The sequence below is a fragment of the Tympanuchus pallidicinctus genome, unplaced genomic scaffold (assembly GCF_026119805.1).
Source record: "Tympanuchus pallidicinctus isolate F22 unplaced genomic scaffold, pur_lepc_1.0 scaffold8, whole genome shotgun sequence".
Lineage (NCBI taxonomy): Eukaryota > Metazoa > Chordata > Aves > Galliformes > Phasianidae > Tympanuchus > Tympanuchus pallidicinctus.
The window spans coordinates 8,633,192-8,646,861 of NW_026294802.1; the positions used below are offsets into that span (position 1 = coordinate 8,633,192).

The following is a 13,670-nucleotide window of genomic DNA, read 5'->3' on the forward strand; positions in this document are numbered from 1 at the left end:
TTTGGGGTGGTTTCAATGGTATGTTGAACTCTGATGCAGATTTGGCAACTCATGAATGATTTCTGCTGTACAAATTGATTGCGCTTAATGGTAGATTGTGTAATACTTTTTCTTGCAGTATTGATCAATACTGGATTGCTGGAGCAGATAGCTTGTTCTGTCACACACATATTCATCACAACTTCTAATAATTATCTGTTCATTTTAATTCCTTCTCCTTATTTTTTACACATTGTCTTACAGCAGGAAGTTTGTGTTTCATGTTGCTTAAGTCACTCTTGCTGGTCTACGGGAATGTATTTGGTGTGCTGACTTTCTCTTAACAGTTGTGTTTAATCTACGCAGAAAGCATCCAGCTTTGTGAGGCCATTTGTATATCTTTAAAGAATTACTGAATTGTTTATTGATCCATTTCATTACTGCTGTTCCTCTGGTTTCTTTTGATGTGTTGTCACTTTGTTCAAAATATGCCAAGATTTTAAATGACTAGTTGTGCAGGAAGCCCTACATATGTAAACATTATGGTATATTTCTCCTTTGAGTGAGAATATGCTAGGTTGTCCAGTCAGTATTGCTGCCACTGGAGTCTTATTCTTTATCTACCCCTCCCTTTACACAAAACTCCTGCCTGCCATCGTCTTTAGAAAAGCAGAGTCTGAAGTTTCATCTGTTAGGTTTTGTAACAGTATGATCTCTTAGGCTGCCAGAAGCTTACAGACCAGTTCCCTGCTTACAAAAATATTTTTTTCCTCTCCTTTCCTTTAATCTTTTCTCTCTTTTGTATTTGTTAAATTCACAAAATAAGTCCTTGTTGATTTTTCTTTAATTTTATTTAATCCCATTTTTTGGTAGCTTTTTGAGTGTCTAGAATAGACAGGATCCTGTGGCAAACAAAAGAGTTCCATAGTTAGAATATTGATTATTTGGAAAAGCGCTTCATTTTAATCCTGCCACCTGAATATTTATTTGTTGTCTCTGGCTTTTTTTAAATTTGGTTATTTATTTATAGCAATGATGAGTAATAATTCTTTATTTATCCTCTCTAAGTTATGCAGGATCTTAAATGTATTTGTCATGCTGCATCATTTGCTTCTTTTTCCAATATTATAGGATGGATACCTATTCCTGGTATGGAAGTTACTCTCTGTCATTGGCCATTTAGGTTACCTTTCAGTATCTCTTCTATTTTTAGATTGTTTTAGATGAAATATCAGAACTACAGGTGACATTTAACAGGAAAAGTGGAAATGTACGTTTTCAAGTAATAAAAATAGTGTAAATCTTTGGAGTTTTTTTCCTTTCATCTTTTCTTGCAAATCCTCTTCATCTTAGGGAAATACAAGTAGTTCTTGACTCGTCCTTTCTGTTTGCTAGTCTGCTGGCTGGTCTTCTTCTGTTGGTGTGCTCACATAGAAACAGCATTTTTTATTTTGGAAGTTGCCTGATAACGGATACATGTTTGGGATATATTAACACACAGAGCATCAGATTGAGAAATAAGACTTCCTGCTGGTGAGGAGGCAGATTCAGAACTGTTTCATTTAGATGTCCAGCTTCTTCTGTCACAGGTTACCTAGTATTGTGGTGGATGTCCTGTCCCTGGAGACTTTCAAGGTAAGGCTGGATCAGGCCCTGGGCAGCCTGGTCTAGCTGTGGTGTCTGTGTGCATTGCAGGGGAGTTGGACTAGATGGCCTTCTGAGGTTCCTTCCAACTCTAAGGATTCTGTAATTCTATGATTCTTGAGGTGAATACATGTGACTACCCACCAGGCAATCCTGCCTGTTTGCACTCCTCCAGCTTCTAGCCTACCTCCTCTTCCAGCAACAAAATCTGGCCGCTCTTCTTCCTGCGCTCTTCATGCACAGCTCCGCAAGCAGCTGGCCAAATGTGTGTCATGGGTGTGCTGAGTAGCTGAATCACATAAATTAGCCCCTTCTAGTTATCAGTCTCGTCTGGCTGAAGAGGCAAAGCCTCTGCCATGAAGCTGTCACATTGCTGATGTTCATTTGGTGTTACACAGTACAGATTTTTTTTTTCTTTTTTTTACTTTTTTTTTTTTTTTAACTCCCCTCCCTTCCCCACCAAATCTCCTCTTTTTCCTCCTCCCACCCCCTCAAATTGGTGGGCAGGAGCTGAAATGTGACAGAGATAAGGGAAGGAATTAAGCTCTTAAAATGATGCCTGTGTAATATTAAATCTTTCTGTGCATGCAGCATAGTCTGTCCTTCATACTCTTCTGCAAAACTACAGATATTTCAATAATGCCAGAAATATGCTGAAGTCTCAGCAGTATAGAGCTGTATGTATTTATTAATGGGATTTTTTTTTTCTTTCTGCTGGCCCTGCCCTTTTGTTGGTGTACTTTGGAGTGTAGGTTGACTACTGTCCTTCTGTTTCCTATCTCATTGTAAGCCCCGTTTCCCTGCCTTTTGAAAACCTGCTTCCAGTGCAGCTGAATAAAAAGCATCAGAGAAAACTCTTAGAAGGAAAAAGGAAAGCAAATCCTTGGTACGGAGCTGCCAGTCCGGTTCAGAAGCTGACAAAGATGGGCTGCTCGTCTGAGCACAAACAGTCCTCAGAGCCCAGGTGTGCTTCTTGTCTTGTGAGCCTGGCTGCTGAGCTTTGAGCGCTGCTCTCCTTAGCTCTGCTTCCTTCTAAGTATTTGCAGATCACATCAATTAATTGGTGCAGTGTAAGATTCTTTTACGTTTGTGTTTCAGTTTGCAGTACAGGGAGATCAGAAGTGTACAATGTCCACTCTACAGTGAAATGAGCAGTTAGCTCCAGCTCTGTTTTGTAACTTGTCACATATTCCACATTGAAAACATCCAGCAAAGAGTGCTGCAAAACTGACTGGTTTCCATTCAGATAGGATTTCATCTCTTCTGCTGTTTACATACAGAAGATGAGGGCTTTGCTGTGACACAAAGGCACTTTAGGCAGATTTCAAACAGCAGCAAAAAAATCCTCTCTTTGGGGAAGAAAATGCATCATGTAGGCTGCTTGTCATTTTGATGTTAGAATGTGTTCTTTTTCCCCAAGCATGTCAGCTATTTCAATTTAAAATAAAATGATAAAAAACTTTTTAAAAACAGTTAAGTAGCCTGAAAAGTCAATAATATATATAAAAACTATAATAAATGTTGACTTCTGTGCCTTTTTTCCTCAAAATACCCTCTAATACTGAAGTAGTGTTTTGACACAGACTGAAGACACATCCTTTCTATTCAGGTTTACGTTTGAAAAAGTTTCTGCTGCCTCGGTGAAAGAACATGATTGCTATTTAAAAATAATCGTATCTGTATGTTCCGAATGAATTTCTATAAAGTATCTTCCACAAAAGAAAATCCATTAAAAAAATTGGTATTATGCTGCAGGAAATCTTCTCAAGAAATTGAAATACAAAAAGCTACTCACTAGTTACTTAAGTCCCATTCTGTTTTGTTGGTCAAATTAGATTTAACACTCTTAATTTCCTATGTTTCTTTTTCTAGCTGCATTTTTTTTTTCCCGCATGCTGGAGGGAAGAACCCTTTTCCAACACCAACTCCTTCCTCTCCTCCATCCTCCCTGCTCCCCAAGATTTGTGTATTATTTACCCATTTGATTAAAGCCTGCATTATTTCAAATGAGGCATATGTAGTTTATAGGATATGAAAGCAGAGGTGTTCAAGTTGTAGCAGTGGGTTAGCACGGTATTCAGAGTCAAGGCTGTCAGCTGGGCTTCGTAGGAGAGTCAGCTCACTGGGATCTGAGGGCACTGTTCTTGACTGTGTCTCTATTATGTAATTCAGATGAATTGTAGAAGTCAGTAGCCTAAAGCAGCTGATACCATGACCCCTACACTATATTCAGTTCATGGTTTTTAATTTAATTTGATATAATTTGATTCCCCAGTCCCACCATCTCTGTGGTTCAAAGCTAAAGGACTGCTTAGTAGTTCAGAACTGCCCTGTTAGGAGGGGCTCTGCTCTCATACTTCATCTTTCTCTCAAAGAAGTGTGGTTTGCAGATACCAAAACTGCACTGGATGTGGAAATATCATGGAGTGAGTGGGAACAGCTGCGGGAGTGCTTTAAAATTGTTATTGCTCTGAGCTGGGGTGCTAATCAAGATACTGTCTTTATTAATCTTAATGATCTTTTGCACAGGTCCTCCTGGTGATAGTGTTCAGCATGATAACAATCGGTATTAATGTGTCTTTGGCTAATCAAAACTGCTGCTGTCAGCTCCTGCACTTACAGGTTTCACGACCTGAAATCAGCTGACTTAAACTCATTGTGTATATTAAGAAAGAAGGGGGAGTAGGTTTTGGGGTTGCTTCCTCCCCTACCCGGGATTGTCTCTGTTGACGTGCCACAATTCCATCTGAAACAAGGGATGCATGAGGCTTTTCAGTCTGTGTTTTGTTTCCCTATGTTTTTTTTTTTTTTTTTTTTTTTTTTTATCTTTGTTTAATTTGCTGACTGGCAGCTGGAAAATCACTTAATCAGCATATCTGGCCCAAATACTAGGCTTGACTTGGAAACACTGACAGTGTCTTGGCTCACTCACAACTGTGACTGGTTTGAATTCCTGTTCTGTTCCTGTATAGGTAGTGGTGATGGAAGAAGAAGAAAATAATCATGTGAAGACCTATTTTGCTTCTTTCCCAGCTGTGCCTCAATAGCCAAAACCCCAGTTCCCATTTCAGTCTCGCCATAATCTCACATCACTTTAATGATTCACTTACAATGCACTTATGGTGATCTTTGACGTCCATTCCCACCCAAGGCATACTGTGATTCTAAAAGACCTCTCAGAGGAAGAGGAGTAGCTATTCTGAGTGCCCAGGTTGCAGGCCTGTGTTTAAGTCCATTCTTCTGCCCTCTCAGAAGTGCTGGTTCCTGTGTCTCAAGGAGCAATGTCACCAATCTGACGGTTCTCTTTGGCCAACAACGGTTTTCTCCTTCTCTGAACTCAGGGAAGCCTCTTGAACAAATTAGTGTGGGAAGCTTTATCATGACAAGGTTAAAAATTAACTTACTGCCTTATTTTTTCCAGGTATTCCACCTCAGCCTTCTCCAGACTAAGCAAAGTGGGAATCAGACATCCCCCACCTCTTCCCTTCATTGGAAACCTGCTCTTTTTCCGTGAGGTAATAAATGGTTTCATTTGTATCTACCCAAAATGGTGGGAAAAGTGACTAGAAACTAGGAGGAATTGAAAGGGACTCTATGTTCAGTACTACCATCTCTGTAAGCATTCCCTCTGGAAAGAACAAGGAAAGCATGTTCTTCTGAGCAAATCTCAAAACAGTAGGAACAGTTGTATGCAAACAGCACTAATTTCAGGGTAAAATAAACTTGAGGGGAAAGAAAATGCATAAGCTCCTGAAGTTAATTACTTGAGCTTTTCCAAGAAAGTTCATGCACTCAATGAAACAAACTTAGTTATGTGAATAGAGCAGATTATATTAACTAGCCCCAACTGGTTTGTTCTGAGTGGTTTTGGCTCACATGACCTTTCTATTTGTTTGGGTTTTTGCTGATGGTACACATTTATTTTAAAGCTTGTAATGTTTCTTGCTTCTATGCAGTAACTGGAGTCAGAGATCACTGGATGCTATTGCTCTGTGCTCTGGATGTTGCCTTCCTGGACTGGGAGGGAAGTACTGTAGATTCTGCGATCAGATTTAATTCACTTACATTTCTCTCCCTTCACCTCCTGTTAGTCTGTTCACGCTGATCTGTTCTGTTTATTGCTTACCATCTGTAATGCTTCTGATTGTCCACATGCTGTCAATAATGAGGAGCTGCCATTTTTATGGTTGGACTCCAGTGGCAATTCTGAGTCAGGGCTTGAAATAGTGATTGAGCACCTGGTGGCAAGGCAGAGCCAGCCCAGGGGAGTTCAGTGCAATGCACCTGACTTACCAGAAGGGCTGGAGCCAGGATTTACCCTTTCCCAGACTTCATTTAGGGGTTGGCAGTGGAGGTGAGGATGTCTAGCTACAGATGCCTGTGTACCTGAAGCTTTCTGAAGATAAGCAGCTTCTTTTCTTTATTTCTGTGCCCACAGCTGTTGTATATGAGCAAGTCCTCATTTGCTCCAGCTTAAGATCTTGTCATGCTGCTGTCACTGCTGTGCTTTCCATTGTGTTACAGACTTCTACAATAAAGCCTCTCAAATGTGTCTGTTTCATTCCAACAACTTTTCAGGAAATCTGGGCTAACTCCAGCTGCAGCCCAATATCCTGTTTTAAATGCATAGTCATCAATATCCATGCTGAGATTTGAATTATTAATGAGAATGTAGTGCCTCTTACCTTGGTCTTCATGGTGATTGTTCTGTCGATATCTGACTCATTATTAGGTAAAACCCACTTAAACACCAGTTTTACATGTACATCTGATTTCATTTATAAAATAGCATAAAAAGTGGACTTACATCCTCTTCATTTATTTGAATGGAATTGATAGGATGACTCTGAGATATAGAGGATGCCAATCGTATAGAATGTAGACCAGTTCACCCTCATTGTTCTGGTTTAAAATCAGCTGGATGGGATGAAGTGACTCATTCTTTGGTGGCAAAATCCTGTTAATATTAGTCACCTGCTAGCACTTGCTGTAGGAAAAGCTGCCTAAGTTATTTTGTTATGCTGTAGATAGGCAATCATGTCTTGAAGTACTAAAGAATGCCAGACAGGATTTTTGAGCAGTTGAGTGATGATACAAGAACTTGAGCCCCACTGGGCTGTGTGTCCAGCACTACAGTGTTTTATAGTCAGTAGAAACAGGAAGGGATGAATCTAGTCTCTTTGTAATCTTCTTTTTCTCATATTTTGCCGTGTCTTCTGGACTTGTACTTGTGGCTACTTGTTCAGCAGTAGTACTCACAGCAACGTGCTGGAAAGAGGAAGGCTGCCATTATTCTGCTGGCTATTCTCCAGCAGAGCATTTTCTGTAAAACCTGTCTCCTTAATGTAAGCAGTAGAGGACAGCTTCTGCTTTCCTTTGGTGGATAGCTGCTGCATCCCATCTTCCTCAGGGCTGGAGCAGGTTTTAGAGACTTAGCTGCCAATGGGACAGTGGTGCAAGAGCAGTAGTTTGCTGTACCGTTAAGAAGTTTTTTCACTTGCTTGTTCATACAGCAATGTCTTTTCACCAAACTGGCTTTTTAAAGGACTTCTCTTAAGAGGCCAGCTCCTTCTCTTGCTGTATCACCAATGTTATGCATGGAAGAATGCAAGCCACAATCCTACTAAAAGGAGCTTTCAGCCCACGACCCACTTGTATCAGAGGGATTCATGAATGGTGGAAAGAGTAATGAATTCTCATGTGGTGTACAGGAATCTGCATATGTGAAACCTGTCCATTTCTTAGTTGAATTTGGTCTACAAATCAATGCATGTTGAAAACATCTGTATGTGAATGAAAATTAGAAATCAAAACACTTGAACAGATATAGTAAAGAGTGTGCTCATCTTGACACTGTGAACTCTCCTTCTAGAATCATCCCTAGAAATTTAAGGGGAAAAATGGAGGAACATGGTAAGTCCCTCTAATGTAACCAAGTCAATCTCAGACTTGGGGATTTAAGAAAAAATTACCCAAACCTCTTGGCAAAATTGTAGCAATAAGCGCTTTTTTTCATCTTGTAATGGCATAAATTCAAGAACTGTCTTTCTTTTTCCCTTGCTTACATGGGTGTGAATCAGTTTTACAGATGCTAGTGAGCATTCTTATTTTATTCTACCATATATGTTAACAGAACATCAGGACTTATGGTTCTTTGCTATCATTATTATTCTGTAAGCGAGCCTGAAAATGAATAAATGCTACAAGCAGGATTTGACCAGTGGAGCTGGATTGAGGTTTTTAATAAACTTTGAAATGTATTTTAAATGAGAAAATGTCTTCTCTATGAGATTTTTTTTTTTTTAAGACTCATTTTTTCTTTAAGAAAATAAATTGCCTGAAATAAGAGTTGCTATAATGTAATGTCTCTAAAAAAGGAAGAGGAAGTGCTGAAAGTTAAGGGGATAGGGGAAAGGCAACAAGAAAGGCCTATTTCCATCACAGAGAAGTAGACTTTAACAGCTGATCTGGGGAAAACAATGTTGTTTTACTGTATGTTGCCACTTTTCTCTCAAGTACAATAGAGTGAGATAATTGCACCCTGAATCTAAAACATATCCCCGTTAATCAGCTTATCTAAAAAATGAGAAGATATGAAATTACTGCAGTTCTGCAGCTGGGAAATCATCTGAGTGTAAGGTATTAGATTAAAAATTTTTCCGTTGCACGAGAACAATTTGTGGTGGGTAGGTCTGATGTAATAGTAAATATGATTAGACTGTTCAAAAAAAGCAGCATGTTCAGTTTTCCCAATAACTGAGCAGACTTGCAGCAGACAGACCAGTGTTTTGTTAGGAGCTCCTGACTGTTCCCCTATCTCTCCATGTACTGTATTTTTCTTCTGGAAAACTGCTTTTTCACCTTCTTCATAAAACAGGAGGCACAAAGGTATGCACAGCATGGGCTTTTTATATATACATATACAAGTATATAAGTGAGAAAGGCAGGTTGCAGAAATACTAAGCAGAACTGTCCTGTTAATTTGCAGGGTAAATATTTTACTATGCAACAAATGCGCTGAAAATGGAGCACACACATGCTGTGTTACCCTTCCTCCTGAAGAAACACAGTGAACACTGGACCTGTTGCTATGGCTCTGCTGTGCCTTTCTCCCCATTTCTCATCTCTTAGAAGGCAGCTATGCTGTTGTTAAATGCCACAGGCGCTGACATTTGAGCAGCTTAGGGCCTGGTACTGTAACTGTACTCTGTCCGGCCTCAGAGCAGTGCCCTATTGCAGCCAGGAGCTCGCTGGTCTGCTTTTTTGGGGTGCACCTTGGCTGCCTTGGTTGGGTACTTGGCAGGAAGGTACATGGCTGTGCCCTGTATGTGGCTGGTGATACGCCTTGGGTCCGTGTTGGCATGAACACGTGTTGCTCTCCTCCTATTGCTCCTAGCAAGCTCCAGCGATGCTTTGGTCTGGCTGCTTGTGTCCCTGCCTTGCATTTTAATGAAGGCCATCGCTCTCTTTAGCCCCTCTCTGCTTGGACAGGATACTCTTTGTTTACTCTGTTTATTTCTGTCTGGCCTACTTGTGGATCCTGGGCTATCCTGACGCTGCCCACTTCTGCTGAATGGGAGTGGGGGCTGTGTGGTTCTTTGTTGTGCCTTCAGTTTGGGATCTGCTTGGGCCATGTTGTTTTACAGCTGGCAGGTAGGAGTGGACAAGGGGGGAATGTAGCAAGGAAGCAGAGAGCAAACATCACCTTTCTCCCTCGGGCATCCCTTTGACTGGGAAGTAAAGAAAAATAAAAGGCTGACTCCTTGCAGGAATGAAATGAGCCTTGTGCCTAATTTTCAGCCTAGAAAGCAGTGTCTCAGTGCTGCAGCATTTACTCTTCTGGAATTTAATGACACAGCATGCAAACCCAAGCAAGGTTGGAGAAAGGCAAATGGTGGGTGGGGGAGAAAAAGAAGATGGAGGAAGAGGAGCTCTCAGACTATGAACCTGGATTTAATTACAATAATAATGTGGCTTACACTGACAGTGAAAGCTTACATATGGCTTTGTGCTGCTTTGCACAGATAAGCAGGATGAGGGAGCATGTGCTTTGTCACTTGATGGCTATCTACATGGAACCAGCAAGGGTGACCATGACATTGGTGACCAGCCTGGTGTATCTCCTCTAACTGTGCACATGTACTGTGGATTTTGATCATCTATACCTCATGGATGCTTTGGGTTGTCTTCATGTCCTGGGAAAACTCCTCTTAACTGGGAGGCCTGTTTGTGTGTTCGTGTTAAAAGAAATGCACCATGTGGTGTAGATCTGAACCTAGCCACTTTGCAGCCTGCAACATGACAGAAAACTTGGGATTAGATGAGTTTTTATGTGTGTATTCACGTGTTTGTAAGCTGTTTGTACAGTCTCTCTCCACTTCAAATATATATATTTTCCTAGTTTCAGCTGATAATCTCTGCCACCTTCTTTGATCAGATATTAGCATTGTCAGATTACCTGACAAAGTCAGAATAGTACCTGGTTGTTGGAACCTAATGCAGAAGAATGAGATATGGCAATTAACTGGCCGAATGCCATAGGCACCCTTCAGCAAGAGCACAGCCTCTGCTTTCTCAGAATGGCTTTGGACAAAGCTGTGCTAGGGCTCATACCAGCTACTTACCATGCCTATGCGGCCTCAGCAGGGAGAGCCTGTGGGGGAGCAGTGCGTACTCCTCAGACAGACTTACGTACAGACTTGGTATCCTTGACATTCCTGCACTTAATGTATCTGATAGCTATGTTCATGAAGTATTCCTGATATGACGTCAACAGATTCTCTGTAAATAACCTCTATCGAAGCTGGAGACAGTATTATGAGGCACAAAGCAACTGGCAGGACTTATGTGATGGAAAAAAGGTGAATCATTGCTGCTTTGCTGGTACGTAATGGTGACCCAAAGGTAGTGGTTGTGAAACATGCTTTTGCTTTCTTGAAATATTTTTTTCTTTTGAAAGAAGAAAGATCTGAGCTTTGCCTTTTGTAGTCCAAAGAACAGTTTATTGCTGTGTACCTTCTGCCTGCTCTACTGCTGTTCTGTTTGCAGTACTGTAGACCGCTGGGTAAATGTCTCCTATAGAAACAGTGGAGTAAGTTGCCTTTCAAAGGAGATGAAGATTTCATTGATGAGCAACATCATTTCTTTGGTATTCTCTTAGCTATGCTTTAGCAGTTTGGCATACTTTATTCTCACTTGAAGTAAGGAGGAAAGGCTGTGGCAACTGCTATCTATATGCAAAGGGCTTTAACAACTATGTGGAAGAGGGATTTTTTCAATAGCATCACAGCAAAGTGAGGGAGATTTTTTTTTTTTTCAATCATATTCCTAGCTTTCCCCAGACTCCCAGAGTGCTTTTGGGCAAGTCTGACTGGGGAAAAGTTTTTTATTTTCTGGATAAGCAAAGCTCCATCTTTTATTTCACTTTGTGCTTCTTTTTACCTGCCTGCAAAATTACTAGCATGGATGATGTTCTGGTACATATGTCCTGCTTTGTCATCTGTTTATGGTGAAACACTTTGTTCAGTGCCTAAGTGACTTATTTGGGGACATTCTCTGGTAGATTTTGGGAGACTAATGTTACTGCTCTCTTTAAAAGAGTAGACAGTTTGAAGGCTAGAAGAAATTGAAATGATCTGACAATAGATGAAGAGCAAATAGAATTGCGAATTGCTGGCAGGCCTGAGCTCTGGTCTGAAGATATCTGAACAAGGTCAATTTACAAGATCATCATGATTCTTTGTGATTTCATTCCATTTTTGATAGAAATCCATTGCTCCTTGATTATTTATTTATTTATTTATTTATTTTTGGTGGCAGCAGAGAAATGGCTACCCGATATCCATTTGAGTAGAGGTCTGCATCATTTAAATGACATGTAGCTGCTGGGAGTGATGTAGGGGAAGTTTGCCATGTATTGTGCTTCTTGGAGACTATATTTGCATGTTAATCACAAAAAAGTCCTGAGTATTATCAATACCCTACTCTTTAAGCAATGCATGCTGTTGAATTAAAGCTAGCTCTGGCATGCAGTGTAGCAACAATGGACATAAAACAGCTGTGCTACACAATAGTTAAGAGAATTAAGATGTGGAATTTCGTGGTAGCAGCATATAGATAGACCCAGCATAGCTGGAATTTGCCTTGAACTCCAAAATCATGCAAGTCATGCTCTTCACCTTGAAGAGCACTCAGTGGTGATATGACTGACTGAACAAGCTATTGTAGTGAACTTCAGGGTCTTCTGCACACGATCTTAAAGTGGGGACATTTCTTAGGCCTCATTGTCTTCTGTTGAATTTTGGCTACATTCACATCAGTGCAACACTGGCTTGGAGAAAGTAGGATTGAAATAAATGCCAAATGTGTTACTCCTTGAAATTAAAACAGAAAGCAGTAGACTCAGTAGTGCAGTGAATTAGAGCAGTCTCTGTTTTGTTACCTGTAAATCTGAAATTTAGTGGCATCATATGCTACTCAACTTTTTATTCTGATGCATAGAAATCTATATTCAGAAAAAGAAGTTCTATGTCAGCAGCATCCGTACTTTTTATAATAGTGGCCAGGTATCAGCTGTAATGCTAAAATTGTAGCCAGCTCAGATTGGTTGTTGAGAACAGTCATTATCCATGAGCCAACAAATTTAGCTGAGTCTTAACTTCATGAGCAGTGTCTAAATGCATTAGCCATATGCTCCTCAGCATATGGGTAAATATATAACAATTTATTTTCATTAGGGTTTTCTTACAAGTGCTGCTAACCCAAGCTCCACTAGAAATGTTTACAACATGACAAGTCTCTTCAGATAAGAAGCTGGCCTTCTGTACATCAAGACATCGTGAAAGGGTAGTAAACAAATACTTCCTCCTTTCTTTCCTTGAAGTAGGAAGGTACAGCTGCTGTAAGTCTCATCTACTGTAACTAGCTGGGCTTGGTTTTGTATTGGAGTGAGTAATACAAGGCTTTGCAAAGCTGTCTGTTCAAACATGTGCTGCTAAATCCCCAGTATTAATTGTGTACTGCCTTCTAGCTGCCTACTGTGAACTTTGGGTGATGTTCTCTTTTTGTGGCTTTATCTGAATGTAGGATTTATGACCTACTGGGTTTCTTACCCTTCCTCTCTTCCTCAAGAAGATAGCAGATGAAATCTAGCTTTCCCAAGGAGGATCTGAATGGGAAATTAGGTCTCAGTCTTGGCTTAAATGATCAAATGAATGCAGTGTAGGGAGACTACTGTAGGTTTGGGTTCTGGGACAGAGCCATGAGGGCTTAAGTAGCAGCATATGTGATACTGGTGTAAAGCAGCTGTTGCTGTTCTGTGACTGCTGGTGTTTTTTGGTCTGTGGGTTTTTATTTATTTTTTTTTTTGTTGTTTTTGGGGGGGGGGGCAAATGTTTGTATCAAAATGCATAACCATGGAAGTTGCCTACATAGATGTAGAAGTGTAAGAAAGGACCAAATTGTCTGAGGGATATAAAGATCAAATGCAATCTAATTCTCCACATACTCTGAGGCTTCAGTGAATACCTAAGCACAGACAGTAGTGAGAAACAAGAATTAACCAGAGTTAGACTCAAAGCAGGTTTGAGAGAGAAAAGGATTTTCTACAGTCAAAACAAACCTCTGTGTTTAAAACTAGGTATTTCAAATAGCTGTTGGCTTTTCTTTCTGTTTTCAGTGTGCAGCAGATTGACTGATACAGTCTTGGGCTGTCCCTGTAACTTTAGCATTATTTTTATTCCTTTGCTTTTATCATTGTGTTTTGAAATTCTTAAGTATTCTGTGACTTTTAGGCAAAAAGTTTTTTGGAAAGTTGTACCGAGGCATTTCTGAATATTCAGGTAGGAAAACAAAAAACAACTTGTCTCTAAACATTCTTGTTTTGGTGAAATGGATTTGTGAATGAGAATTACAAGCAAGACAAAAAGAAATGGAAACCTATGTATGTGTTCTAAAGGATCCCAAATATATATTTTCTTAACAAACTTGAGGGAAGAGCAAACCAAAGCATTAAGAGAAGTGCAATTTAGTCTTTACTATTTTTTGTC

At 40.1% G+C, this 13,670-nt stretch overlaps 1 protein-coding gene across 8 annotated transcripts in view; it reads left to right on the forward strand.

Annotated features, from left to right (window-relative positions):
* The window catches only part of TBXAS1 (thromboxane A synthase 1), a 243,706-nt gene that overhangs the window by 58,767 nt on the left and 171,269 nt on the right, over positions 1–13,670 (forward strand). For all 8 annotated transcript variants that reach the window (XM_052667451.1, XM_052667452.1, XM_052667449.1 and 5 more), the window contains one exon: positions 5,045–5,138. In XM_052667451.1, coding sequence (XP_052523411.1) covers positions 5,045–5,138 — 94 coding nt within the window. The remainder of the gene's footprint in view (positions 1–5,044; positions 5,139–13,670) is intronic.